Raw genomic sequence first — 27,607 nt, forward strand, 5'->3', positions numbered from 1 at the left:
TTTTTTATTTCAGCTCGTGGTCTGGACATTCCTTCAATTAAGACTGTCATTAACTATGATGTGGCACGAGACATTGATACCCATACTCATAGGATTGGCCGCACAGGACGAGCGGGCGAGAAGGGCGTGGCTTATACCTTGCTGACCCCCAAGGACAGCAATTTTGCTGGTGACCTTGTCCGGAATTTGGAAGGAGCCAATCAGCATGTTTCCAAGGAACTCCTAGATTTGGCAATGCAGGTGAGGGGCTGGGCACACTTCAGATTGCTGCAAGTGGTAAAACTAAGTGAAAGAAATTGAACAAGCCTGGGGCAGGTGACATAGAAGCATGTCAAGAAAGGGAGTGGGGTGGAGACGATAGTGCTTATGAGGTATTGTGGGACATTTAAATTCGTTTGGTCTGTCTGCTCATCCTCTCCATTCAGCAGCATCTGTGTTGAAAAGCTATTCTTTGTGTTAAAATCTGTCCTTCAAATTTCTATCTACTTGTCCCATAGCACACACGAGTAAATGTAATCTCAGAGATGGCTACTATTCTCCTTATTGCCCTCCCCGCAAATAGCCTTCTCTGTGGTGGAGCGCTAAAAATGTGTGATGTCTTTAAAAAAATGATATATTTCACTATTCCTCAGACTTAGATCTCAGATCTTTGACTACACTGATTACCAATCTATAACAGCATTCTACCGAATTAAATCTTGAGCTATGTTAATATATGCAGTCTCCAAATTACAGATGGGCTTGGGATACACGTTCTGATAGTAGACACTTAGGTATTTTTCAAATTCATAGGCCAGCCACCAGCACAGCTAACCCATAATGCAGTTGTAGGGTGGTCCTGCCCATGCTTCAGGCATAGGAGTAAAGGACCTGTGTCGCCAGAGAGTAGAGTACTGTTTCCTTCCCTTTCCTGGGTATAGACAGCCAATCCTAAACTAAAAATTTGAACATGATACATTTTGTTTTTGGCATTTCCTTCATCTCTTTTTGTGCCTCAGACCCCCTGTGCTCTCAGACTATGATCAGCTTCCCTGATCAGCACCTTTTTCAAACCTGCCCTGCCTTTCAGGAACTTCACTTTGACTCTAAGGTGTGACTGTCAGATAAAGCTCTGGCCTCCCCCAGAGTTGTCTGCATTCTGAAGAGAACGTGCCTACATCTGATCAATAATATTCTGGCAGTGATCAGTGAGAACTTTTAGGCTCTGTGGGGAAATAAAATTTTCAGTTCTGTGGCTACCAGTCCTGGGCCTCTGCCCCTAGAGTCAGTTCTAATAAACCTCACTTTACATAGTTTTTTCCCTTTTCGTCCAAACCCACTAATTCTTTATAAGCTCCGTTTTTTTGTTTTGTTTTTTTTTTCATGTCCAATGGTATATATAGATTTGAAAAATAGAAATTCATTTTCCTCAAGGAAGTTAGAAGTAGCCAGGGTAACTGATCACTTCCCTTTCTGGAGTCCCTGGAGGAAGGAGCAGCAGTAAAGGAAGCCTTAGATAGGGATCTAAGTCTGATGACAAACGATAGTTTAAACTGTCAAAAAGGAGCGAATCTGTAGTTCCCATGAACAGTTCCTTCCTTGCCATAAATACATTGGCTAAAGATGAAGCAAAAAGTTCTTCCCTCCCACTTAGTTTCCTCTTTGATCTTGCCCTCTTCCTCTGGCGGCTTTTCCAACCCCCCGGTTAACTTTGAATTATGTTCAATGCAGAATGCCTGGTTTCGGAAATCCCGCTTCAAAGGAGGGAAAGGCAAAAAGCTGAACATTGGTGGAGGAGGCCTAGGCTACAGGGAGCGGCCTGGCCTCGGCTCTGAGAACACGGTGAGTCTATGCTATAGCGGAGCCCTTAGGGCTGGTCCTGAGTCCTGGTTGATGTTAAGACTCGTCTGCTCTACCTGAGAAAACATCACTGAGTTCAGAACCCTGTCTAGAAGGGAGCTTGTGTTTCATCTGCTGGCTTGAGTCAGTATAATGTTGGTTCTTAATGTTGTGATAGTCTGTTGAAGAAGTACCTATGTGTACTTGACCGACTAGGCGTGCTCAGGAAATCATTCTAGCTAATCTAGCATAGATTAGCAGTGGTACTCAGACTGGTTTCTGGACTAGCAGCAAATGAAACTCGTGTCCTGCCCCAGACCTGGTGAATCAGAAATTCTTAAGGTGTTTCTGATTTTACAAGCCCTCCAACAGTGGCTGGAGCCTGCTACTAGGAACACATTGCCACAGGTTCACTCTAAACTCGAGCTATATCTTGTAAATAAACTCAGGAATGATTTCTACACTCTCTGGGAATTGCATCAAAGACCAATGAGAGCTAGCTTTTCTCACAAACCAGGTAACACAAGTTTCCACTGGCTGGCTTTCTTAACTGCCTGTTTCCTGTCGCTTCCGATTTCTAAGCCAAGGAAGAAAACTACCAGGCTGCATTTCTGGAGCATTATAGTGAACTGGTGTCTCTGATAAATCAATAATTGTTCCCCACAGTACAGTCATGATGATGCAGATGACGCAGATGATAGTGATAGCTAATACTGAGCACTCACTATGTGCCAGGGCCATTCCAAGCAATCACATGTGAACTCAGTCTTCACAGCCACCCAGTGAGAGTAAATATAGATCGTAAAACTGAGGCACCCAAGGTTACACACGGTAAGTGTTGGGCTGAAGTTCAGACACTTAAAAGGGTCTAGATTCAGAGCCTGAGCTGTTCTGCCTTGTGGCCTATTCATCTTGAATATAATTTTTACATAATTACATAAACATGTTTGTTTGTGTGTATAAGTATCACCACATATCAGCTTTGGGTATAATCTAACCTCATTTCTAGTAACTTTCTAAAAATGCCCATTCTGACTGCAGCTCTCACTCGTGTTTTCAGTATAGAGGCCCAGTCTGTGGCAGTGGGCTTTCCTACTTTTCTTCCGTCTTCATGGGTCTGTTTATCTTTTAGGAGCGAGGAAATAACAACAATGTAATGAGCAACTATGAGGCCTACAAGCCCTCCACAGGAGCCATGGGAGATCGGCTGACAGCAATGAAAGCGGCTTTCCAGGTCTGAGATAACATTTAGCTGAAAGCTTCCAATAGTAACTCTTGGGCAGTGATGAGGCGGCCTCGTCTTGAGATAGTATCTGGGTTTGTAGGCTCAAGCTGAATTTAGAGCCTTCTCACTGCTTTCAGTTTTGATAAACTTGACTGTAACTTACTTAGAGATGCAGGTATAGAGACCAGAGAAACCCCTCTTGCTGGTTCTCTGCTTCAGTCACACCCCAAGCCTGAGACGATTGTACTACAGCAGGGTTGGTGTTCCCTCCCTGCCCCAACAGCCTACAGTGTTGCCCACCTCCAAGGCTATTATAATCTGGTTGAGAGTAATTGCTATTTTTTTAGCCAAGTTTGCTTCTGTATCTCTTGTGAACTATGAGCCCATCTTCCTTCTACACTTATCCCTCCAGTTAGCTAGCTGGCCTTAATTTACACATTTTATCCATCTCCAGATTTTCAGTTAGGTCCCAAGATTTATTCTTTTTCATTAATAGAGGATCAGAGAAACCACAGGATCATGGGGCCATCAGGATGCTTAAGGGCACGGTGCCAAGACAGCATGGATACTATCGTGTGTGTGAACACACAAGTTTCTGTATACTTTATCATTACCAAGTTTATATATTCACATTTCTTGAACTTACTGTTTTACCTATTCCTGTTGTCTCTTTTAGTCACAGTACAAGAGTCACTTTGTCGCGGCCAGCTTAACCAACCAGAAGGCCGGAAGCTCTGCTGCTGGGGCAAGTGGATGGACAAGTGCAGGGAGCTTGAATTCTGTTCCAACTGCTTCAGCCCAGCAGGGCCAAAACAGTCCTGACAGCCCCGTTGCCAGTGCCACCAAGGGCATCCCAGGCTTTGGCAATACTGGGAACCTCAGCAGTGCCCCAGTGACCTATCCTACTGCCGGACCCCAGGGAGTCAACAACACAGCTTCAGGGAGTAACAGCCGAGAAGGGATTGGGGGTGGCAATGGGAAAAGAGAGAGATACACTGAGATTCGGGGTGGCAGCCGTCATAGTCACGGAGAGAGTGGCGGTGGGAATCGGCATGGTGACAGCCCGCGTCATGGAGATGGTGGTCGCCACGGAGAAGGGTACCGATACCCAGAAAGCAGCGGGCGGCACGCAGACGGTCATCGCCATGGGGAGAACAGGCATGGAGGAGGTGGAGGTCGACACGGGGAGAACCGAGGTACGAATGATGGTCGGAATGGTGAAAGCAGGAAAGAAGGTTGTAACCGTGAGAGCAGAATGGACCCAAAGGTGGACAGCAGCAAGGTGGACAAGATGGACAGCAAGACAGATAAGACAGCCGATGGCTTCGCCGTCCCCGAGCCACCCAAGCGCAAGAAAAGTCGATGGGACAGTTAGATGGTATGTGAAGTGTGAAATCGTCTTTAATTTTGAGAAAGATTTTTGATAACTAAGTGTCTCAGGGCTGGGTTGGGGCCCAAGGTGTAAGGACCCCCTGCCCTTAGTGGATAGCTGGAGCTTGGAGACATTACCCCTTCGTCAGAATCGGGTTTTTTTTTTTTGTTTTTTTTTGGATGCTTTCTTGGGAAGCTGCTTTGGTCCTCAGAAGCAGTGAGCTGGGAAGTTTCTTTTGGCTCTGGGTGAGTTGTGAGGGTCAGGTGAGAATACCTTGGAATAAAGGGCCTTAAAGGGTACAAAACGTACTTTAGGTTTGTATTATATTGCAGTGTATATTTTTTACTAAAATGTCACCTTATAAACATCTACAAGTAAAGTTTTTTTTCTTAGCTATGTGGCCACACATCCCCTTTAGGAGTGGCTTCTGCAAACCCAATCCGTTGCTTGTTAGGGATATTTGGGAAGCACTTGGGCGCTTCCAGACCTTTGCAGGAAAGGGAGGTGCCTGATTCCAAGTGGGAGTCAAAGCTCAGGTTCCCCATCCAGGTCTGTATCCAGCCCTGAGACCCAAAGCAGCAGCCTGCCTGACCCAGAGCCGCTACCATTTGAAGGGGAAAGGATGGCCCTAAAACCAGGATCGCTCCAGGTCTGAAATGTTTGCTAAATTTAAAAAACAAACCCAACAGCTTTTAACTGTCTTCTATTCTCCTGTTTTGTTGTATTTTTTTTTAACTTGCCACATGGTAGAAGAATCTTTTGCTGAAATGATTTTGATGATTTTTTTTTCAATCTTGTTTATAAAAGAAATATACTTCGAATTTTGTGACTTTGTGAAGTTTTCTTTAAGATGTGCATTCCTTTCTGCTTGCTCTAGTAAATGTTTTACTACTGGGACCTGTGGATTGTTTGTCATTTCTACTTCCCGAGTCAGTAAAGTATGCTTTAAAACAGTGCAGCACGAGTTACCACTTAATGGGAACTAAGCTGTCAGACATCTATCATCACGGCTTTATTCAGATAATGGAAGAGGATGGGGCAAGACTTGAGAGGCCCACTTGCCCAAGAATGGACTAGAATGACTGCCGCCCCAACACTAAACTTCCCCCGTGACTTAAAGGTATGGCTTTTCATCTAGTCCCCACATTCTTCATGAAAGGTTGTGGGGTCTGTTACAGCACTAACAGGAGACCTTCCCTCAGGCAGAGGATGTCGTCCTCAACACTCAGGACCACCATGCGAGTTCTAGGTACCCCATCTCACTGTCTTTTCAGATGACTGTGATGCAAATGAGGGTAGGGCTCCTCCTCGTCCATACGCTGCCTTCTCAGAGGCCCCAATGGCTCTGCTCACTTCCGCCTGGTTTTCTTCTTCTGCTCCTTCCGTTGCTGTGCTCTTTGGTCCTTCTTCATCCTTGAATCCACCACCTTAAAATGACCTCTGACTCCAGCTGGCCGGCGCACTTTGCGGCCCACACCTTTTTTGGCTACAAGGTAGGTGACTTGGCGTTTCTCCTTGCCAAGCCCAGCCTTCTTATAGAGACTGAAAATGGAAGAAACAGGTTAGAGGCTTTCTGGCACTTTTTAACCCCAATGTACCTTTGTTGGGTGACCTCCCCCCATTACCTTCGGAGCTGGGCCACTTTCTCTCGTTCTGAGATGTCCACCGTATTCACCACGGCTTCTGCCTTCTTCTTGGTTTGCTCCAGCTTCTTCAGCATCTGTATGAGGACCTCAGTCAGGCTGGCCTCCCCACCCCTGCCCCACCCACCCATCTCAGGCAGCCCTGCCACTTACCCTCCGCTTCTTTCTGGCTTTAGCCTCAGCCACTTTCTTGATGGGCCGCGCATTGATTTCCCGCCAGCGTTTCCGGTAATGCGCCACCTCCTTCTTGTCAATAGGCAGTTGTCGTATCCTGTGCTGCTTTTCTTCCTGCACAAACCACTCTGGAAGCTCCCCCTCCTCCTCATTAAATGTATACCTAGGCGGAGAGAACACCAGCCCTCATGACCACTCCAGTCTTTCTAGAGAAGAAACCATCACTTACCCAACCCCACCCTGGGTCACCTCTCAGTATTTTCTGGCCTCCTTACCGGTTGAAGGAGTTATCTATGAGGTCTCTTTTGGCCTTTTTGGAAGAGGCAATAACAGCACCTAAAGCAAGGCCTTCAGGGTCCAGTATCCGATGTTTCACTAGAGGGAAGGAGTCAAGTCCATGCTCAGTTTCCACACTGAAACTTTTACTGTCCCCTTCCATTCCTCTGGGTGCAGACCCACTCTCACCTGGGTCCTCGATAGGCACTATTTCAAACCCGTCATCATCTGACTTAGGCTCACGGCTTCTCTTCTTACGGCAGTGTGGTTCCCAACTGTGGAAGAGGGGAGGACCGTGCATGAATGCCCCATCATTCCCACACTACTCAGACCCACTCCGCCTCACCGCAACCCTGGTCCCTGACTTAAAACTGCTTGGGGAACTTCTGGAAATCCGGTCACCCAGGCTGTAGTACAGACCACTTAAATGAGAACCATCAGTATTTTTAAAGCTCTTGATCTACAGCTGAGGTTGAAAACTCCGACTTAACAGAAATGGTTAGAACTGCTGCTTCCTCTTCATCCCGTTTCCCATCAGCTGCAACCACTCACCTCTCTTCATCCTCACTGCTGCTATCACTGTCTGAGCTGTCATCTCTTTCTTGACCCCCTGGGCCGGTGGCACCCTCTGTCCCCAATGGAGCCTCTGCCTCCTTAGGGGCCTCAGGGGCCTCATCCTGGCACTGGGGAAGTTTTCTCTCAGCCTTCACACTGGAAGGTGGTGGTGGGGATGGCTGTGGCTGCGGCTGCTTCTTCCGCTGGCTCTCATACAACAGCTGGGCCTGACTGATCTCCAGGGCCTCGTCAGCATCATCCTCAATCCCACGGAAGCCATCCTGTAATGGGGGTCGTCAGCCACCCTTCTCCCGGGAATGCCAATTCCCTCTCTGTCTTGGCCCCCAGCCTCCTCTTACCTTTGAGAACCACAGGTTGGCTTGTTCTTCCTGCAGAACCGCCTTTTCCTCCAATGGTACAAGCAGTGGATTCTCTTCTTCCTCCTCCTCTTTATCATCTGCTTCTGCAAATCGTACACTAGATCGAGCAAAGTGGGTGGAGGGTCAGTGCCCCGGGGAACTTGCCTGCCACCAGCTCAGCTTCAGCACTCGAGCTGCAGGGCCCGCATGTGTCCGGCACGCCCCAGCCCCCACCTTACCGCTTTGGGTCCTTTAGACTCTGAGGTCCTGCGACTCCTGCCAGTTCCTCTGAATCTAGGTCACTATCCAGAGATGCGTCATCGTCATCCTCAACATCTGATATATAGATGTCATCTCTTGGCAGGTCGGACAGAAACGTGTCTGCAGCACTCATATCCCCTTGTGTTACCTCCTCTAACAACTGAAGTTCGACAGAAACAGATCAGGGGCTATTATCTCCTTTTATAGAGGGAAGTGATGGGGCTGTTTAAAACATCCCATTCTAGGCCCAGTCACTGATCTGTCCCACTCAGCTGTCTCTCGTCTCCAATGGTAGCAGAAATAGGTTTATGGAAAAGTACCCTACCGCCTGTGTATTTATATAGCATCAAATCTTACAATATTCTCAAACTGGTTTTTCTCAAGCCACCTCACCTTCTGAGAATAATACAATCTACAGATCTAATTTGTTTCCACTGAATTAAAGGCTCAAGCAGCATCTTTCTTTTTTATTCTTTGCCAAGCCTTAGGCAGTTAGGTTCTATTTTTTACAGATGAGGGAACTGAGGCAAAGAATGGCTAAGTGGTAATCTGCTCTAGGACCCCCTATGCTCTGCTGCTTCTGTACAACAGAGATGACCTGGTTTTCCATCTCACACACAAGCTCACTTTGCTCGTGACACAGCTTTTATAAGGAAAAGCAGCCTCCACTGGCAGACAGCACCATCCCGTGGCTAAGTGCACCAAGGTGCTAACCTGGTCTCACTGAACTAGAGGACGCTGTTCCACACAGGGAAACCCTCCATCACCTGTGCTGGTAACCCAGGTACCCTGGCTGCATCAACTAACCCAGCTTCTTGCAAAGACTGCCTCTTTGTTCTTCTATTCTTACGTATTATATGCATACATATATAATATTCTTAGGTTCTAGTTCTATGTCACACTTACAAATCTCCCTAATTTCATCACATGCGGTGTATAATCCTCCCAAGGTGAGGCCTTTGAGACACAAGGCTCCTGTTTCTTTCCCAATCCCCCTCACCAAGTCATGTATTTATAGGTGAAGATAGCAACCGTGAGCCATGCAACACACTTAAGACATCCAATCCCCATCCCCCTTCCAAATACCCAAACTGATCTCTCCTCTCCTCACTACGTCTGCGCGCCTCACCTGGTGACCGCGGATGGTGCGCAAGGAGAACATGCCCGTCTCCCCCTCGTCTGCAATGGAAACCCCGGGAAGATCCATCTTCAGCTCCACACGCTCCCGCTGCTTTCTCTGCTCACGCAGCAGTTTCTTTTTCTTCCTGAGGGGTCAGTGTGAGGAATTTACACCTGCCCAGCCCTGAAGACTCCCCATTCACGCCTTCATTCTCTTCCCCCCTCTCCACACAAGCAGCTTAAGCTCCTCCCCAGCTCCCCTCACCTCTTTAATTCTGCCACCTCCTGGGCCTTCATCTCTGCCAGGGTCCTGTTCAGCTCTTCCTCCTCTTCCTCCTCCTTGGAAGGCTGCCTCTCAGCCCCAGCGGTTGACTCCTCCTCACCTTCTTCCTCTTCCTCCCCCGAGCTGAGGCTGACAGAACAGTTCCAGGAGTTTGGTTCTCTTCCCAAGCACTTGCCCCTCACCCGCTCAACCCCTACCCTGCGTTGGTCCCCTCCTCCTCACCTGATGTCCAGCGCCTTTGCTTGCTCTTTCAGCTTCTTGGCCACATACCGCCGAAGCTTCGTCCTCCAGTTCAGCAGGGACCTGCCCCAGAAATACCATTACTGACCTGTCTCCCTGTGCGTTCCTGCCCCCGTTTTAGGCCTACACTCCAAATTTCATGTTTGAGTCACGTAAGTCCTAGGGCTCAGGTCCCTACCCCAAACCTCTAGCCCAGCACACAGCATCCTGTGCCCAGAGATACAACATCATGGCCTTCAAAGGCCTTTCCCTGCCTTTGGGGCTCCTGGCACCTACACCTACCCCCACCACATACCTAAGCTCCTTGCGGCCCAGCACTTTGATATCCTGACAGCACACCCGTATGTCCTCAGTGGTAGCTGGATGCTGTGCCAACTCTTCATCATCTAGTGAGATCTGTTTGGGAGGAGGGAAAGGAGTCAAGGGAAATTTTCAGGCCACATTTCGGGGGCTCCCTTAGACCTCTCAAGTCTGAGGACTCACTTCGCTGGCTTTGGAGAGGAAGTCAACAGGGTTGGCAGCTCGGAGGAAGTCAGTGACGGAGGTACGGTGATAGAGAGTGAGGTCACCCTCAGCATAGCCTTCAGCCTTAGGGAGGGAAACAAAGGAGGTTCAGCGGTCTCTTCTGAGGTGTCTGTAGGACCCACCAGCCCAATCTCCCCAGAGTTGTAGGACCTGAGGGCCACATTCCCCAAATGCACCTTTGGTTTCTTCTTAGTCACCAATTCGGTGACAGTCTTCGCCTGGACTTCAACCTCCTTGAAGGCAAATTTGGGATCAAAGAATTTATTGTCAACCTTGTCAGGAGCCAGGAATCCTAAGATGGTAAGATATATCAGAAAGTGTGCTTTGGTAGTTGGGAGACTTGAGTCAAGAGAAAGAAGGGAAGGGTGCTCACCCTGGCAGACTACAAAGATCTCTGCAGACTCATGGCGAGAGGCTTGGGGCTTGGTGGCCTGGACGTGGCGGAACAGCTGCTGGAAGATCCATAACAGGGGCTGATAATCGCGGGAACGGAAAACCTTTGTGATGAAGCAGCCACCTCGGGCCAGAAAATCACAAGCCAAACGAAGAGCCATCAGTGTCAAATGGGCTGTGGGAGAAAGATGGTTAGCTGAGGACCTCTGCGGCCTGAGGGCGCATGCCCACCTCCACCCTCATCTCCATGCCGACTCCTGGCACCTTGTGAATAAGCATCATGGACCCAGCTAGCCCCGACGTTGGGGGCCCCGTCATTGAGCACAACATCAACTTTCCAGGTCTTCAGCTCCTTCCTCAAGGCCTACAGAGAGGGAAAGGGATTATGGCAAGAGGAACACAGGAATGGCTACAAATGGTGTCCCCGATTCAGCCACTTGTCCACCGAGTCATTTGTGGAGTGCCCACCATGGGCCAAACGCTGCACCAAGCACGGGATGCAACGATAAATGAAAATAACACGTCTGTCTTCATGGAACTTACAGTCTATTAGTAAGCCCGCTGGAAAGGATTTCACTGAACTCTCTGCACTTCCTCTAATTCCAAACACCTCATTCCTGACCAAATAAAAGCTGGAGCAGATATGAGACATGTAAACGGGCTTACAGACATGTGCAGCCACTGCTCAAGGCATGATAAACAGGAAAAATCTTGCATTCAGAAGATTTGGGATGGGAAGAGGCACGGAAGGGGATGTTTGCATATAAAGGGGACAGGAAGAGAGATTCCTATCACCTGCCTACAGCGTTCTGTTGTGATGTCCTCCTGCAGTGTCACCACATTGGGAAGAGGCTTGATTGGAACCAGGTCCACCCCTGAAAGAAATCAGATCAGAGTATTCCAAAAGGTTACCTCGAGCAGGGAAAAAGGAAATGTAGAACACAATACCCCATGTTCCCACCCCTAAAACACCTGGGAAAGCCACCTGTCACTCACCCACAATAAGGCTGGACACAGGCATAAACTTCGCAGCCACCTGCAACCTATACAACAGGAATAAAGGTTAAAATACCCAGGACTGTCCCTTCCTCTCCCTTGGCAATGTGATCTGTCACCCCCAGTGTTAGAAGCCCCGCCAAATGGCCAGAGCACGTCCTTTGTACACGTTCCAAACCTTTTCTCTGCAGTGTATTTTCTGGGGAATAGAGAAATTGAGGCTGGTATGACTATTATTACTCCCTCCCCCAATGCAACTTTCAAACATCCAAGGCTGGAAGCTTAGAAAGCTGGCTGTCAGGGGTGACAGGTGCAGGTTGTTACGCACCATCCCCCTGGCGCAGCACACAGGTCCAGCAAGGCTCTGGCTTTCTGCAGGAACTGAAAGCGGCGATTCAGCTGAATCAGCTTGAAGGCAGAGCGGGAACGATAACCTGGGGACAAAAAAAATAAGTCCGTGGAGTGCTTTCCCAGCGGGAATTCTGCAGCCTCACAACCCACTACCCTTTCTGCGGAAGACAAACTCAATATTCGAAAAGGGGGAGGTACTCGACAAGGTCTCTCGTTCGCTAGCTCGCGGAAGGCGCGAACCTACTCACCAGTCTCTTTTGCCAAGTGATAGAACTTGTCCCGTCGGCTCTTCCCGATTTTACCCTTCTTGCCCATGGTGGGACCGAGGAGTGTCCCTCAATCTAGGGAGAAAGTAGAAATTGGAACGTCTCTTCCCGAAGCAGGAGATTCCGCTTTCCGCTCCCCACTTGCCGAGGCAATCACCCTGAGCTCTGCCTAACCACACCACTCAACAGCTCCCAGCGCCGACTTCGCCACTCTTGGAGCGGCACATGGAGGCACCAAACGTGCTTCCGCTTCCGCTTGCGTCGCTTGCGTCGCTTGCGTCCCCGGCTCCAAGTTTTCCGCCATTTGGGGCGTGGCCACACACACACACAAAAAGACCTGTATATTCTGTCGCCAGTTCTTATAAATTGGAAGGTGGGGCCAAGAGAGCAGATTACTCGGACTCACACAGAGTTTCTAGAGAGCAACATTTAGGAGTTCTGTGCCCTCGCCATCCCCTTCCAAAGCTCCTGACCTCGCGTACCCCCCTCCAATCATGGCCTCAGTTATTTGTTATCGTCTCTCCACACACCCCGCCCATTGACCCGGAACTCTTCTCTGCTTCGGTCTTCGGCCTCTAAGCCCCTGCTTCTGCGCTTGCGCGCCAAGGCGGCTCGAATGCCGGCGTTCTCCGCGACTGGGGGAAGATGGCGCTTGACGGGCCGGAGCAGGTATGGTGGCGGCGGCGGCCGCCGGGCGGGAACCGGGGCTGGATGCGGAGCAGGCGTGATCCGAGGTGGGCCGCCGGCCGGGGAACGAGGGTCGGGTGGGTCGGGGTTGGATGGACCAATCTGGATTGGGACCGGATCTGCTGTGTCAGCGCCGCCCGGCGGGTCAGGGCAGGGCCGGGAGAGGATGACACAGTGGAAGCGGAATGAAAGGAGCGATGGGAGCGGGAACGGGCCCATCCGCGAGTCGCAGGAGACAGGGCAGCCGTCCTTCCTACTGGCTCCGCCTGTAGTGATAACACCTGGGATCTGTATAGCGCCTGACTCGGTACAAAGCGCTCTCGTGTATATCGTCTCTTGATCCTCCTGCAAGTCTTATGAAGTAGGCGGCATTCTCATCCTGCCTTTAGTTCAGTCATGGGGAAATGAAGGGTTCTGGAGAATAGAGGGTTTAGAACCCAAATCTTAAACCTCCAAGGTCCAAGCTGGAAGTGGCTTTATACTTTGGATGGCTAGCCTGTTGTTTAATAATTACACTGTGTCTTCAGATGGAGCTGGAAGAGGGCAAGGCAGGAAGTGGACTCCGCCAATATTATCTGTCCAAGATTGAAGAACTCCAGGTAAGGACCGACGCCAGAAGTCCAGAGAGAGCTGAAGGGGGAATGAAGGATTGATGGAGATTTCTACAAATCCATGTAATTCCACTGGGAGGCGCAGTGGAAGAAGTAATGGTTTGTTACACACCTTCAAGAGTCAAGCAGAAAAGGTACCCCCCAGCCAAAGGCCATTTCTTTTGGAAGAAGCCTGACTGAGAGGGTTTCTAATAAAAGGGACGATAGGGGCTCAGGTGAGATTTATCAGAGAGGGGTTGGGACAGAGTAAGAGTGTAACAGAAGACAGAATTGAGGAGTCTGGACAATGCTGATTTCAGGGGACTGAATGAAAAGGAATTGGGTGACACACTGCTTCCTGAAGCGGGAACAGGGACCATAGAAATAAGGAAAATAATATGCATTGGATGGGGGAGAGCCACAGGGAGTATTTGTGAATTCCAGCTACATGTGTAGGTATTATATTTGGCTTATGATTTTTGAAATTCGTGTGATTTCATTTGTTCCTCACAACAGTCCTGAAAAGAGGCAAGGTAGGTGATGCTATGCCCACTTGCAGTTTGTTAACAGAACTAGACCTTTTAAATGGCTTTCCTTAGCTTTAGCTAGCTGTTAATTGGCAGCAGGAGGACTAGAACTTAGGCTTCTGACTCAAAGATCTTCCTACTCTAGCATGTTGTTATGCTGCCCTGCAAGAAATTGACTACATGAGCCAGCTGTAACTTTTCTCCCTTAGGGTTTGTGGTTCCTGGACCAGTGTTAGACAAGCAGTGTGTTTTGATGGCTATCCTAGGCTCCAGAGGGCTCTTGGAGGGCAGGCCAGGGTCATTAGAATCATACTGGAGAATCTGAAACAACATGCCAGGTGCCCTGTGCTCTTCCCTCACTCAGCTCATACCTGCCTCTGAAGGTCGTGGCTAAGATCTTAAACCTTCTGTTCTCTGCCCTTTGTTTCTTGTCCTCCACAGCTGATTGTGAATGATAAGAGCCAAAATCTCCGGAGGCTGCAGGCACAGAGGAATGAGCTTAATGCAAAAGGTGAGGGGAGACAGGTGGGAAGGCTGCATGTGGGCAGTTGGTCTGAGGTCAGTCTGACTGTTCAAATCTCCCTGAACGGAGCCTTCGCATGGGTGCTTTTGTTTTCTCCCAGTCCATGGTGATGCTTTGGACTGTTACACAGTTCACATGCACAGTCTCCCCCAAGTCCCATTGTAACTCCCTTGAACACATGAATTTTGACTTTTTGTGGCCTTCCCTTCAGAACTTCAAAATGGTGCTGTTCATGCATATTGAACTGAGTTGTTGGGGAGGGGACACCAAAGAAGCTGGGTGACCACTATGTCTCTTTCTCATCTAGTTCGTCTGCTGCGGGAGGAGCTACAGCTGCTACAGGAACAAGGCTCCTACGTGGGAGAAGTGGTCCGGGCCATGGATAAGAAGAAAGTATTAGTTAAGGTAAAGGCAACATGACCCCAGGGACCACCCGCTGCATTCCCAGACCTTTGAGTGTAGCCTTGTGAGGACACCGTTCTGTCCTGTTATTCTAGGACTTGTGGATCTTCTTGGGTGAGGTTGGTGGCTTGGTGGCTGTCAGGGAAGGGCTTCAGCACTTGTTTCTTTAGGTACATCCTGAGGGCAAGTTTGTCGTAGACGTGGACAAGAACATTGACATCAATGATGTGAGTGCAGCAGGTGAGGTGGGGACATTGGGGTCAGCTGTCACCACACCATGTCCTGAAACGCTCTCCCCTTGCACAGGTGACACCCAATTGCCGGGTGGCTCTAAGAAATGACAGCTACACTCTACACAAGATCCTGCCCAACAAGGTAGACCCACTGGTGTCACTGATGATGGTGGAGAAGGTGCCAGATTCAACTTACGAGATGATTGGTGGACTGGACAAGCAGATTAAGGAGATCAAAGAAGTCATCGAACTGCCCGTTAAACATCCTGAGCTCTTTGAAGCGCTGGGCATTGCGCAGCCCAAGGTGAGAAGCAGGGCTTGTGTGGGAGGGCCCTGCTGTTCCTATATATCGCAGGCCAAACTGAGTGCAGGGGTCCGGGAGGTGCAGGGGAGTTGGCCCTCCCCACTGAAGAGGGCCCAGGATAGAGATGCTGCCAGGGTACTGAGGATGTTTGGATATAAGCTGTAGAAGGGACATTGACGTTCATTTTCTGTATCCCTGCACGTCTGGCATGGGGTCTAGCAGAGCAAACGCTCAATAAATGTTCAGTGAATGAAATGTGGGGCTAGCTTTCTGCCCTGAGTCCTGCTGTTTCTTTCCAGGGAGTGCTGCTATATGGACCCCCAGGTACTGGGAAGACACTGTTGGCCCGGGCTGTGGCTCATCATACAGACTGTACCTTTATTCGTGTCTCTGGCTCTGAGTTGGTACAGAAATTCATTGGGGAAGGTAACCGTGGCTAGAAACTTGAAAACCAAGTGGAAGTGAGGGGATGGAGGTTAGGGTAGGACGTTCATCAGCTCCATAACACCAGCTTGGCCTTGACACAGGTGCAAGAATGGTGAGGGAGCTGTTTGTCATGGCACGAGAACATGCTCCATCCATCATCTTCATGGATGAAATTGACTCCATCGGCTCCTCACGGCTGGAGGGGGGTTCTGGAGGAGACAGTGAAGTGCAGCGCACAATGCTGGAGCTGCTCAACCAGCTGGATGGCTTTGAGGCCACCAAGAATATCAAGGTAAGGTGGTGTCGGCCGTGGGATGAGCCAAGGGAAGGTCCAGGGTAAGGAGAGGCCTGAGGAAGGGCTTAGCTGATGTCACACCCTTTCTCTACTCAGGTTATCATGGCTACTAATAGGATTGATATCCTAGACTCAGCTTTGCTTCGCCCAGGGCGCATCGACAGAAAAATTGAATTTCCACCCCCTAATGAGGAGGTTTGTGATGGGCAGTGCTGGGAGTAGCCCTGGCTGTTGGGGTAGGTGGTGGGGCTCAGGCTTTTCCTCTCCCATCTCTAGGCTCGGCTGGACATTTTGAAGATCCATTCTCGAAAAATGAACCTGACCCGCGGGATCAACCTGAGAAAAATTGCTGAGCTCATGCCAGGAGCATCAGGGGCTGAAGTGAAGGTAATTGGAGAGCCCAAGGAAAAAGGGGCAGAGGCAGGAAGCTCTGGGTTCAAGGGCACAGCAACAGCCTCTGTCTCTCCTTGCTCAGGGTGTGTGCACTGAAGCCGGCATGTATGCCCTGCGGGAACGGCGAGTCCATGTCACGCAGGAGGACTTTGAGATGGCAGTAGCCAAGGTACAGGCACCCATCTTTTTTGCCTTTGCTGAGGGGTGGCTCTGGAGCAGTGGGGATAGGGCTTGTGTTCACCCGGTTTATAACTTAACCCTGTCTCTCTCCAGGTCATGCAGAAGGATAGTGAGAAAAACATGTCCATCAAGAAGCTATGGAAGTGAGGTGGATGTCCCTTCTGTGGATCCCTCAAATAAAACTCTGCAGGACAGCCCTGTAGGACTTCAGTCTGTTAATGAGTGGCGGCACTATTCAATGACCAGGTCTGGGTACCACCAATAAACAAGGATTTATTTGGAAATTTCCAAACCTGCCAGAAGTGGCACTTGCCAAGCCCTAGGCCCACCCTCCTTACCAAGCTCCAAAGGGTAAGAAGAGTTCTCCCCCACCTCCCCCTGCCCTCCACACCTGGCACGCACACCCGTACTTCGGGCCATGCCAGAGAACTCGAACAACCCCTTCCTCTGGGAGGCTTTACCACCCTGGGCCCAAGAGCTGGGTGGCAGCCCTCTGGCATCCCAGGAGATGATGGCGGCCGCCAGAGCCGCTTGCATAGATTGAGGAAAGAACATAAGGAAGGAAGCACCAAATAGGGCTCCCTGAAAAACCCCAGCTTACCCCCTGTACAAAAAAGTGGCTCCCGCATAGAAAAAACCTGCTCCCCAAATAGTGCAAATACCCAAAAGAAAGAAAAAAACCCAGCAGCAAGGCTGGGCTGGTAGGAATGGCAAAGAACTTTGGTTTAGAAAGGCTAGGAGGAATGTGAACTGGGCCTCTCTTCCTCACCTAGCTCCCCAGAGCCAGCTCAGACACTCACCCCAAGGGGGAGTCTGTAAACAAGCAAAGCCTGGGGCCTTTGGTTCTGAAACGTCTGGGTTACAATGTCAAAGCATGGCTTCCAGCAGTCCTACTCAGGCCTGCCTGCAGGGGGCAGAGGAGGCATCTGCTGTGAACCCAATTAAAGCCAACGCGTAAAGTAATAAGGCTTTGGGGACCAAGCAACAAGGAATCCTATCACTACATTTAAGAAACTAAAGCTGGGGAGTGGAGGGTGACAGGAGCTGCCCTTCACCCCATCCTTATCCTACGTGTCCGTGGCCCCAGGTGGTGGTCCCTCTCAGGCTGAGAAGGGGATGGCTCCAGGGCTGGGAAGAAAGATCCCTGAGCAGTTAGGTCAGGCGAATTCCAAGCACCTGTTCCAGTTCCTGCCGTCGCTGCTGCACCTGGAGAAGGGAGAGGGGCAGCTCAGGCCTCTGCTGCTTATAACCACAGGAGGGCAAACGGCAGAGCCTCACCTTGGCAAAGATGTGCCTCCCCACTGCTTCCTGGGCCCAGGGCTGGTGGTAGAAAGCAGCTCGTCTCTCCTCCTCAGGATTCCCAATCACATCAGTGATGATCTGCAAAGAGCCAGGAGGAAAGCCATAGCATAATTCCCACCCCTAAGCCAATCTGCCCCTGGAACTGGAAGAATGGCGATGGGGGTAAAACCACCCAGAGCTTAACATGGGATCAGCCCCAGGAAAGACGACCACCTTGAGGTCTCGGCGCTGGGAACGGAGCCATTCCTGGATGAAGTCCTGGGGGTCAGTGCTAAAGCTGAGCATGAAATCCCTCTGAGTCTTCAGCTGGTTGATGGACTCAATGGTTTCATGGATCTGGGGAAAAGAGTGCATGTGTCAGACTAGCCCCCACCCCTAAAGGGTCTGTTCTAGGCCTAACCCCAAAGGACTTGGACAGAAATCCCATCCCAAGGTGCTACATGCATGGTAATGTCCACCAGAGCCTGCCCAGCCCTCTCCTGGGCCCCAGATGAGGTTGGGGAGGCAGAGGACCCACCTTGACATCGAGAGCGGCAATCTCCTGCTGATTGGTGGTAGAGGCCAGAAAATTGCTCATCTGGGCCTTGAGTGGGTCATCCACCTCCACATCGATGTCATAACAGGCTGTCTTCTTCTGGTCGTTAGGGTCCACGCTACAGGCAGCCCACAGGAGGGCAAGGGTGAGTACACAGCTGTGTCCATCCCACCCACCTGAGCCAAACCTGCATACACTTGGGGAGCAAGAAGCCAAACCTGCTGCTTCTCCTTGGCTTCTCAAGCCAAAGGTAAATTGCTCTTAGAAGAGCATTCCTACCCCCTTCTTCCTATTTACCTAATGACATGGTTGATGACAATGGGGTCTGGATGCTGCAGCAACCCAGCCAGCTTTATTGGAATCTCGGAGAAACGGAGTCGGCCACAACTGAAGATCTGGAAAGAAGACCAAAGATGCCTTTGAGGACACAGAAGGAAGTAGATCATCCCAGAGTCAGTGTGAGGAATGTAATGTGGCTGAGAACTAACCCAGTGGGGCTCCAAAGCAGCAGGCAAGATGGGCTGTGAGACTAGAGGGGGGATGGCGTCCGCTAACCTGGCGGAAGTAACGGTTGCAGTTGATGTACTCGCGCTCGTGCCCGTCCTGCAGCTGGTTGTGTTTGATGTAAAGCCACAGGGCCTGCATGATGGCAGCCCTCGTCTGTGTGTGCACTCCCAGCAGCCTTGCCAGTCGGGGGTCCAACTTGTACTGGGGAGGCTGGAGATGGACAGAATGGAATCAGAGGAGGGGTTCTTGTGAAAAGCGGAAGAATAGGGCAGGGACAGGAAGGGCCCCTGTCCCCCAGATGAGTCCCTGTGACCCCAGAGCATGTCACCTGATGATCCAGCATGAGCAGGAGGGTGCACTTAACGTTGAGGTCTCCAGGCCGTTTCACCTGGAAGCCATCTGTCTCCTGGGTGGTGGGCATCCGGTGCCACTGGCAGGGAGGAGGGGAACCAAGCTCATCACCAAGGGGGTGGGTGTGAACATACATACCTGGCCCCCCAATGGGACCAAGGACATTTCTCTGCCCACCCGGCATGTCAGCCTGTGCTCCCATGCCCCAGGTCCACTCTCACCTCCACCAGGTGGTTGTCAGGCCCGTACAGTTCCTTGTCCAGTTCAATGACAAGGCTCTTAAAGAATGAAGAGAACTTCCTCTTCTGTTTGCTAGGCTGGGGATGGAAAGGGGCGAGATTGGAGTGCTGCTGAGTTCGCAAACCTAAGCTACGCTATGCCCAAAAAAGAAGACTGTTTTGACCCTGAAGTTCAGGGTACTGAGGATTCTTGGGCCCTGAAGGAAGAGGGAAAAGTGAGAGAAAGGAGGCAAAGGAAGGGCTCTTTGTGCAGTACCACTGCTAGCCAATATAGGACTTGTGAATTAGGAAAGGTTACTGCTTCCTCAAGACACTCTGCCATCTTCAGGAAAACTTGTAATAACCACACAAATCTCCAACCTCTAACTGGCTTGGAGCTGTGCAGAGTGTGACCACAAGCACTGCCCTCTCCCTCAGAAGTGCCAGGACTTCCCCAGAAGTGCCAAGTGTCTGGCCCCAGTCTTAAACCCACACAGGCCACCTCCCCTCCAGACATCTTCCCCAACTCACATCATCCAGCAGTTTTCCCTCCACTCGGAGTTCCCAGGAAGCCACCTTGTCCCCTGCTGGGGTTCCTCCAGGGGTCCCTGTGGTTCCTGCACTGTCACCTTCTGCCTTGCTGGGACTGAACGTATTGGAAATATAGATCCGCAGCTTTCGTTTTTGCTACAGAGAGAAAGACAACCAGCTAGAGAGAGGTGGACCAACATGTTGGGAAACAATGCTGCCCAGCCTTCCTGCCTGAGCTCATTCGGCATCGATACTGAACAGTGACTATACTCTAGGCACCTCGTTAGGCACCGGGAATCAGGAGTAGGAAATCTCAGTCCTGGCCTTAAAGGGACTCACAAGTTTAGGGAGGAACAGATGCACTACCAACAGTTCCAACAGAGTGGGACCAGGGATGTGACAGAGGGCCATACCGGGTGCTACTAGGTAAATCAGAAGTCTCCGGCTCATATTTTAAATGAAACTCAAATACCCATCATGGCCCCCAAATATCCTCATCTCCTGGAAAGTCTTCACCATTCAGGGGACTGTTCTAGATTACTACTTTTAAAAAAGAAAAAGCTCCTCTAGAGATGGGGAAGGAGAAGGAACTACCCTCATCTACCCTCTAGCCTTGCCTTTCAAACTTCTGACCACAATTGACACGATTTACATTTTAAATCATGACCCAGGATCCACACACATCTATATGAATATCTCAAACAAAAATGTCATGAAATAACACCATTACCAATATGCTAAGTACTTTACTGTGAAGAATTACTATAATTTCTATTTTATATTTCATTAAAAACATGCGGGCCCACCACATTAAACTGAGTTCCTGCTCCACGAATGGGCTGCATCCTGCAGTGTGAAAAAGCCTGCTCTAGCCCATTGCAGACACTCGCTGGGCCCCTGGAAAACCAGGCCAGGGAGTGGCCAGGGTTGCACACACCGTCAGAGGCTTTTTGATGGCCTCCTGGATCTCCATCCGCTTGCGAGCAATGGTCTGATCCAGCTTCCGCTCAAAAGCCAAGAGATCCATGTACGCCTGAGACTCTGGGACAAGCTCCCGGATCTGGAGAAAGGGAAAAGGGGTTCATCAGCTTGTTTCAGCTGCAGCTCTGGCTCCTTCCTCCTCCATCACATGGTTGGGGGAGACTGACTCCACCCATAGCCAGCAGCCACCCAGCCATCCTAGGCCCCCTCCCAACATACTCACTCGCTGAGGTAGAACCTTATCTGCCATCTTCCTCCTCTTTAACCTGGGGAGGACAGAAACCCACTTAAGAGGTCAGTGGTCCAAAGGGCCTCCCCCCATCCATCCCTCCAGTCCCCAGGACCCACTCCCAAGAGAACCAGGAGTCTTCCTCAGTCATTGCAGTTCTTAAGACAGAAGGAAGCCCTCTGTTACCCATAGAGCTGTGCTAGGTAGGATGGGAGAAACAGGACAGTCTTACCCCCGGCGTTGGGCAGGCATCGGGGGCTGAGCCTGGGGCACAAGCAGGCGTTTTCGGAATGGGTCCATCATGGTGGGTGGCATGCCAGGTCGAAGTGGAGCAGCTGTGCCAAATGGGGAGCCCGTAGGGGGTCCCACCTGCAAGCCTGCCATGGGCATCCGGCTCCCTGGTGACATGCCAGGCCGCTGGGGGAAGTGAGCCAATGGGGGTGCATAGGTCAGTGGCAGGGCCCTGTGGGGCCCATAGCCTACTCCCTCCATCCTTCTCCTTGGCCAGGTCTGGCCCTGAGCAACACATCACAGAGGCAAGGCCGGCTGGAGTGCCAGGAACAAAGGGGAGCAGGTGCCTGAGAGCAGAGTGTAAACCACACCTGCCCCGCCCTCTTCAACTGCCCTGGCAGCCGTGCCAGCAAATGAGGCCTGCAGAGCCCAGGGCATGGGAGGAGAATTCTGCCTGCAGAGGGAAGGGCCTAGGGGAGTTTTTCAGGGCTCACTGCCACCTTTCGGCCCCAGCTGGCTATCCCCCTGCCTCCTGGGACCAGTCAGCTTTGAGGCACTCTTGAGGTCCTCAGATGGTCCCACCAAGCTCTCCCATCCTTCTTACCCCCACTTGAGGGAGAAGCACGGCCCAGGAGGCCCAGGGGCAGTGTCAGCCAGGCAATGGGGTACAGTGTGATATGGGCAGGCTGACCAGGCAAAGCCCCAACACCCATCCCCTGTTGCCGGCCTGGTGCTATGACTGAGGGGGGAAGGCAGTACAATGGGCTGGCAAGTCCATCAGGCAACGGCACCCCAGGTGAGCAAGCTGCAACAGGATGGCTTGGAGCATGTCCCAGTTGGTGGGAGTGGCCACAGGCAGAGTACAGAGACCATCTGGTCACCATATGGCCCCTATTCACAATCCAAAACTGGACCCTTCTCTCACCTCCCTACTGCCCAGCCCCCGACCTTAATTCTAGAAGATCCCAAAAGAGAAGCTGTGGCTCCTTGGTGGCTTGTGGGAGAGAGAGCAGCTGGCACCTGGACTCTGTCTGTGCACCACCTGGCTCAACTCAGCCTTGGCAATCCCAAGCTGGAGAAAGGAGATAAGGTTATCCTGGGCTGTAAGGGTCAGAGCCATAGGGTCAGCAGAGGCATCTGGGTGACAGAAATGGCTTCTTTAGAAGCCTGCAGAAGGATTTCCCACAGATGTCTAGCTAGCTCCCCAACATTTCTGTGGAGCCCATCTGTGAGTAACCCTCCACCCCCCTTCCCCATGGCTGCTGTCTGCAAGGCCTGTTTGGCAGCTCTGCCTCGCACACACTGTCCCTGGCAGCTTCACAGGGCTGGCCCCAGGGCCCAGATTATGCAACCAGCACAACCAGCCAACCAAGCCAGGCTGGGTGGGGACTCGCACTAAATCAAAGGACCCCTGCCCCAGCATCAGAGATCAGATTCTTCCCCCACCTCTTCATCTAGGACGAAAGCCATGTTCTCGCCACAGAGGGTCAGATTCTTAACCAGATGCAGAGATGGAGAGAGAGCCATGACCCAGAGACGTGGGAAAGGGGAAAGGGAGAGTAGGGTAGGAAGGAAGCATTTGGGAGAATGGAGAGTTAAACGTGGAAGGACTCTAGGACCTCAAGAGTCCTGCCACAAGTCTCTCTTCATCAGGGAGAGATTCATCTGCGCTGTTGAAAGGCAAAAGACAGCCTGTTTCTCTGCCTTAATAAGCCATGGCCAGAGATTACAGGAAAAAAAGTCAGTGTGGCCACAGCTGTAAGCCCAGCCTCCAGACATCCTAGACATGAGCTTTTCCCACCCAGCGCCTGGTCCAAAGGGGAGGAACAACTGAAGCAGTGAATCCTGCAGAGTGTGAGCTAGGGCTCTGTGGTCCCCATGAGGCTACTCACTAGGACGTTCACAAAACCACTGTACCACCACCCCTCCTAGGCAGGTGCTCCCGTAAGAGGAAGTCCCAAGACTGGGCAGCACAGGCAGGCCTGGAACAGGCCCCTCCCAGACATCTGCTCCAGGCTTCCCAGGAGCAGAGCCCCCAGCTACCCAGGGCCCCAGGCTTCCTCCAAGAGGGGGAAGGGGCCCAGGGGAAGGCTGCTTACAGTTCATGAAGTCCCAGCTTGGCCTTGCCAAGCTCCACACCTGGGCTATGAAACACCAGTAACTCTTCCTCTTCCGAAAAACAACCCGGGGGTTAAAAAAAGACTCAGCCCAGAGCTCGCACTCCCTAACTTCCCACCTGCGGCAGGGCTGGGTAGGCCTGGCTCAGTGCCCCGAACCCTAGAAGCATGCAGCGACCTCCTCTCCCTTTAGCCCAGCACCAGCCCACATCCTCAGCTTTACTCTACCCCCACTCCCACCCCCACCCCACCCAGGACAGCAGGGACAGGAAGCTGGGCCTGATGCCGCTGCCTCTGCCCTGCCTCAAAGCCTGTGGCCTTGGTGCTGCTGGTGGCTGGGCCTAAGGACCTAGAAGAAGAGAACATACACCTCCAATATTCAGAAAATATTTTGAACTTGTTGGCATGAACCCAGAAGTGTGTGTGTGTGTGTGTGTGTGTGTGTGTGTGTGTGTGTGTGTGTGTGTCTAGGGAGGTGGGTCATCACTTTTCTTTCAATAGGCTCCCCTATTTGCCCAGGCTGGGCCCTGAAATCCCTGCTCTTCCAGCTCACCTCACGCAGGAACTCCTTTGCTCCTCAGATCTCAAGTCCCTTCTCCTCAAGTCACACAACTAGACTTGGAAAGGGGCCAAACAGGAGCCTCCTCAAACTCAGGCAGAGAGAACTGGGTCCTCCCTACCGCCATGTACTTCCACTGCCTAGGCCTGGAAGAGGAGGAGGTGGAGGCCATGGGAAGCTCGTGGGATGGGAGGCCCTGGGAAGCAAAGGCTCAGTGCCTTCTTACCTTTCCTTACCCCTGTTCCCATCCCCAATAGCCCAGGGCTACCCAGCCAGCTCCCTCAGCCTTGCCACTGGCCCGAGGCCACTCCCTACAAGTTGTTGTGGAATCCACCTTCTCAGAGGCTTTCCCCACGGCCCACTTCCCATGGGTTGCAAACTGAGGCACCTGAAGAGACTCCTATCCATTCCTTAGATCCCTCCCAGGCCAAAAGCCCACAGGGAGGCTCCCAGGCCAGGTCTCAGCTAGCTGGCCCCAGGGCTGGAATGACTGATGCGGGCAGGCATCTCTCAAGGACACCTTGGGCCCATGAATCCCCAATGGGGAGAGCAAGATGAGAAAGACAGACCCCAGCTGGAGTCAGGACATGGGTCTGTCTCAGTCAATATCCAGACCCTTTGGTTTTGTTTTTTAGAGGGAGGAGAGAAAACGAGTAATAAGAGGGAAAAATCACTACCCTCAGTTAAGCATCTCTTTAGAAAGTGAGGGCCCAAGGCTCCTGGGGGGGGGGATATGCATACCTGTATCTATGAGGATCTATTTCTAGGACCTTTACCTGGAGACACGAGGAGAGGCCATAGGAAGCTCCAGCTTCCTTCCTTCCTTCCTTCAAATTTGCTAGAAGCCAGTGCCAAATGTTAGGCACATGGGTTGGGATATGGCATTGTTAGAACCTAAAGCAGCGGTTCTCAACCTGTGGGTCACGACCCCTTTGGGGGTCGAAAGACCCTTTCACAGGGGTCGCCTAAGACCATCGGAAAACAAAAAGACATTTACATTACGATTCATAACAGTAGCAAAATGACAGTTATAGAGTAGCAACGAGAATAATTTTATTGTTGGGGGTCACCACAACATGAGGAACTGTATTAAGGGGTTGCGGCGTTAGGAAGGTTGAGAACCGCTGACCTAAAGGCTAAATAAAACTGAAGAGGGAGCAGGAAAAAGCATGGGCACAATTCCCAAGCATTCTGGGACAACCAGAAACAATGGACTGGGGGACAGATGAGCCCCACCAGCAGAGTCAGGCTGAGTTCCTCACACAGGGACCAAGGTTCTGCCTCCCAATGGCCTTTCAAGCTGCAACCTGAGAAGCTCTCTTCAAAGCCAAACCCCAAAGGGGTCAGGACAGAACCCTTTGAAGCAACTTGCACAGGCTCCTCAGCCCCAGAGCAGCAGTACTCAGTGGAGCCTCTCTGCTCATCCAGGCTAATCAACTCCTGGACACGGACACAAGGCAGAAAGTCAAAAAGAGAATCTTCCCAGAATGGGCCAGGCTGTCCTTCCTCAGGCCTGGCCGCCACTGTCTCTGGTCTAACCCAGATTCATCCCATGCAAGGTCTCCTGGGCCTGACCCAGGAGTAGACTCTCAGCTGCACAGGCTGGAATCCCCTTGCCCTATCCTAGGCCTCCCATGCCCGTGGGAAGTAGGCCCTTCTTCCTCCTCATTAGCAGCTGGGAGCCATCTCAGACACGCTAGATCTCTGCCAGTTCCCAACTAGAAAAAACAGAGCAGACTTGGAGTGGGACCAAGGCCAATGCAGGGTAACCCTGGTTTCTCAGTGAGGGCCCTTTTCCAAAACTACCTGATCACTTCCCAAAACCCCCACCCCTAGAAGCTACACTAGAGTTCTCAACCCACCCGCCCATAACTCACTAGTTCCCACAACTCCTCCATCCCTCAGGTATTCAGAATTCCTGTTCTAAGAAGCCCCCAGACCCTTCCAACTGCTTCAAACCCTCCACCCGAGTTGCTCTTACCCTCTCCACGAAGTCCTCCACCACCACCTAGCCGATTCCGAGGGTCCCTGGCTTTTCCCTCTAAACTGTCCCGTGTGCTCCACATGTAGGGCCCCTGTGCCCGCTGTCCAGGAGGCTGCCCTAGGACCCCCTCCGCCCTCTGCTAAAGGCGTGCTCGTGGTGCTGTCACCCATCCGTCCTCCTCACCTGGTACGGCGCCGCTGGGCCCGCGGGGCCCATGGGGCGGAAGGCGGCGGCCCCGGGGCCCCCCACGCCTCCAGCCGGCCCCGGCCCCGGCCCCCTGAGAGCCTGTCCCGGCAGCATGCCGGGTCCCGCTGGCGGAAGCGGTCCTCCTAGAGCCGCGGCAACCGCGCCGCCACCAGGGCTCAGCGGAGGCAGCGGGAACCCGCCCGCAACACGGCCCGACATCGCTCCGTCCCGTCCGGCAGTACAGCGATCCGGACTCCGGGCTCCGTGCCGAGTCCGCTCCGCGTTCCGTGCTCCGGGACTTTCCGATCTAAATTCCGGGTTCTGGGGTTTGTTGATCCGGGTTCCGGGATTTCCTAATTCAAGTTCGCGAGTTCCTCACAGACCAGGTTTGGGGCAGGGCCGATCCTGATTCCGGTCCTGCCTGGGAAATCCTGGATCCGGGATCTGTTACAGGTCTGCCTACCGCCCCCGGCCTCCGTAGGTTTGGCCGCCTGAGTCCAGTTAACCCAGAGGCTGCAACTAACTCCCTGCTCCGCCCAGCCCAACCCAGCACTATGCCCCGCCTATGCCCAGCAGTCCAATGCTAGGATGCCTCCTCAAATCCCGCCCCTCGCGAGACCCGCCCCTAACAGGCACAGCCCCTAACTGCCAGCCCCCAGGGCCCTGCCCACATCCCTTGGGCCGGCCCGTCACGGGAGGGGCGGGGGCGGAAGCTGCGCTTGGAAAGGCCGGGCAAGGCGCTGGGTCAGAGGTCGAAAAGCACCTGGGGCTAAAACAGTTACTAGAGTTGCTGCCCTCTTCGCTTTGTAGCCGACTCGCCTTAGGTACCCAGCCACGCTCCTCAAAATAGTTTTGTCATTTCTCCTTTCTACATTTTCACCACTTAAAGACTCAACTTAGAGCTGCTCTCAGGGGTAGAACAGCTGCCAACTTGACTTTGTTTAAAAATTCATCCTGGTGGTTTAGACCTGCCAAGGGACATGGGCTGCCCCAGACCCGATCCAGCTGTGCTAAGGGTTGACTTGGCCACGTGCCGAGTTCTTATCGCATATTTTTAACGTGGCTATGCCTCACTTTAAGGAAGCCTAGTACTTCACAGGAAATGTTTCTAGGCGAAGGAATTTTGCGTTATGAGAAAACTCTCGCCGTTAAATAAGGTCTTTCCCCAGGGTTTATAGCACCTAATTTTCAAAAATTAAATACCTTTTCAGAAACCACTGTCCTGGATCAGAAGGTATTCAAAATAAAGTGCTTCATCTGTGCCTTGGACCTATCCTCTTGGTGGTCTGGGGTCTTCTTCCCATGATACAAACCAGTACTTCTTAAACTTTAATGAGCAATAAGAAACATCTGGGGCTCTTGTTAAAAATTTAGATTGTGATTAGTAAGCCTGGGGTCTGGAGTAGGGCTCAAGATTCTGCGTTTCTGTTGCTACTAAGACAACACTTTTGAGTAGCTAA

At 51.7% G+C, this 27,607-nt stretch overlaps 4 protein-coding genes across 8 annotated transcripts in view; 2 read left to right on the forward strand and 2 right to left on the reverse strand.

The window, feature by feature from the left end:
* DDX42 (DEAD-box helicase 42) overlaps positions 1 to 5,312 on the forward strand; it is a 30,749-nt gene extending 25,437 nt beyond the window's left edge. Inside the window, exons 14-17 of the mRNA XM_019637645.1 lie at positions 14 to 240; positions 1,711 to 1,821; positions 2,951 to 3,052; positions 3,720 to 5,312. Coding sequence (XP_019493190.1) covers positions 14 to 240; positions 1,711 to 1,821; positions 2,951 to 3,052; positions 3,720 to 4,418 — 1,139 coding nt within the window. The 3' untranslated portion in view covers positions 4,419 to 5,312. The remainder of the gene's footprint in view (positions 1 to 13; positions 241 to 1,710; positions 1,822 to 2,950; positions 3,053 to 3,719) is intronic.
* On the reverse strand, positions 4,584 to 12,351 carry FTSJ3 (FtsJ RNA 2'-O-methyltransferase 3). 3 transcript variants are annotated; one of them, XM_019637667.1, is made up of 21 exons: positions 12,263 to 12,351; positions 11,839 to 11,931; positions 11,568 to 11,673; positions 11,240 to 11,286; positions 11,039 to 11,118; positions 10,508 to 10,607; positions 10,224 to 10,418; positions 10,027 to 10,142; positions 9,809 to 9,913; positions 9,621 to 9,721; positions 9,308 to 9,388; positions 9,068 to 9,214; positions 8,813 to 8,948; positions 7,662 to 7,843; positions 7,423 to 7,540; positions 7,061 to 7,344; positions 6,698 to 6,783; positions 6,508 to 6,607; positions 6,212 to 6,395; positions 6,041 to 6,135; positions 4,584 to 5,957 (listed from the first exon to the last, which is right to left on the reverse strand). In XM_019637667.1, the coding sequence occupies exons 2-21, from the start codon at positions 11,903 to 11,905 to the stop codon at positions 5,765 to 5,767; spliced, it is 2,523 nt and encodes an 840-aa protein (XP_019493212.1). In that variant the 5' UTR covers positions 11,906 to 11,931; positions 12,263 to 12,351; the 3' UTR covers positions 4,584 to 5,764. The 3 variants fall into 3 exon arrangements, with proteins under 3 accessions (XP_019493212.1, XP_019493210.1, XP_019493211.1); XM_019637665.1 differs by lacking the exon at positions 12,263 to 12,351 and adding an exon at positions 12,014 to 12,128; XM_019637666.1 differs by lacking the exon at positions 12,263 to 12,351 and having other exon boundaries at positions 11,839 to 12,129.
* Positions 12,352 to 12,417: 66 nt separating this feature from the next.
* PSMC5 (proteasome 26S subunit, ATPase 5) lies at positions 12,418 to 16,631 on the forward strand. Its single transcript, XM_019637676.1, has 12 exons — positions 12,418 to 12,525; positions 13,071 to 13,142; positions 14,102 to 14,171; positions 14,491 to 14,588; positions 14,756 to 14,812; positions 14,892 to 15,122; positions 15,422 to 15,548; positions 15,650 to 15,840; positions 15,940 to 16,038; positions 16,120 to 16,230; positions 16,319 to 16,405; positions 16,510 to 16,631. The coding sequence occupies exons 1-12, from the start codon at positions 12,502 to 12,504 to the stop codon at positions 16,561 to 16,563; spliced, it is 1,221 nt and encodes a 406-aa protein (XP_019493221.1). The 5' UTR covers positions 12,418 to 12,501; the 3' UTR covers positions 16,564 to 16,631.
* Positions 16,632 to 16,669: 38 nt separating this feature from the next.
* On the reverse strand, positions 16,670 to 26,681 carry SMARCD2 (SWI/SNF related BAF chromatin remodeling complex subunit D2). 3 transcript variants are annotated; one of them, XM_019637668.1, is made up of 13 exons: positions 26,145 to 26,681; positions 21,303 to 21,487; positions 21,065 to 21,107; positions 20,798 to 20,920; positions 19,861 to 20,016; positions 19,333 to 19,428; positions 19,089 to 19,190; positions 18,809 to 18,970; positions 18,551 to 18,648; positions 18,236 to 18,371; positions 17,932 to 18,054; positions 17,695 to 17,796; positions 16,670 to 17,622 (listed from the first exon to the last, which is right to left on the reverse strand). In XM_019637668.1, the coding sequence occupies exons 1-13, from the start codon at positions 26,364 to 26,366 to the stop codon at positions 17,569 to 17,571; spliced, it is 1,602 nt and encodes a 533-aa protein (XP_019493213.1). In that variant the 5' UTR covers positions 26,367 to 26,681; the 3' UTR covers positions 16,670 to 17,568. The 3 variants fall into 3 exon arrangements, with proteins under 3 accessions (XP_019493213.1, XP_019493216.1, XP_019493215.1); XM_019637671.1 differs by lacking the exon at positions 26,145 to 26,681 and adding an exon at positions 23,972 to 24,938; XM_019637670.1 differs by lacking the exon at positions 26,145 to 26,681 and adding an exon at positions 22,250 to 23,641.
* Positions 26,682 to 27,607: the final 926 nt, after the last annotated feature.

Source organism: Hipposideros armiger, unplaced genomic scaffold, assembly GCF_001890085.2.
Source record: "Hipposideros armiger isolate ML-2016 unplaced genomic scaffold, ASM189008v1 scaffold_34, whole genome shotgun sequence".
In the NCBI taxonomy this organism is placed as follows: Eukaryota; Metazoa; Chordata; class Mammalia; order Chiroptera; family Hipposideridae; genus Hipposideros; species Hipposideros armiger.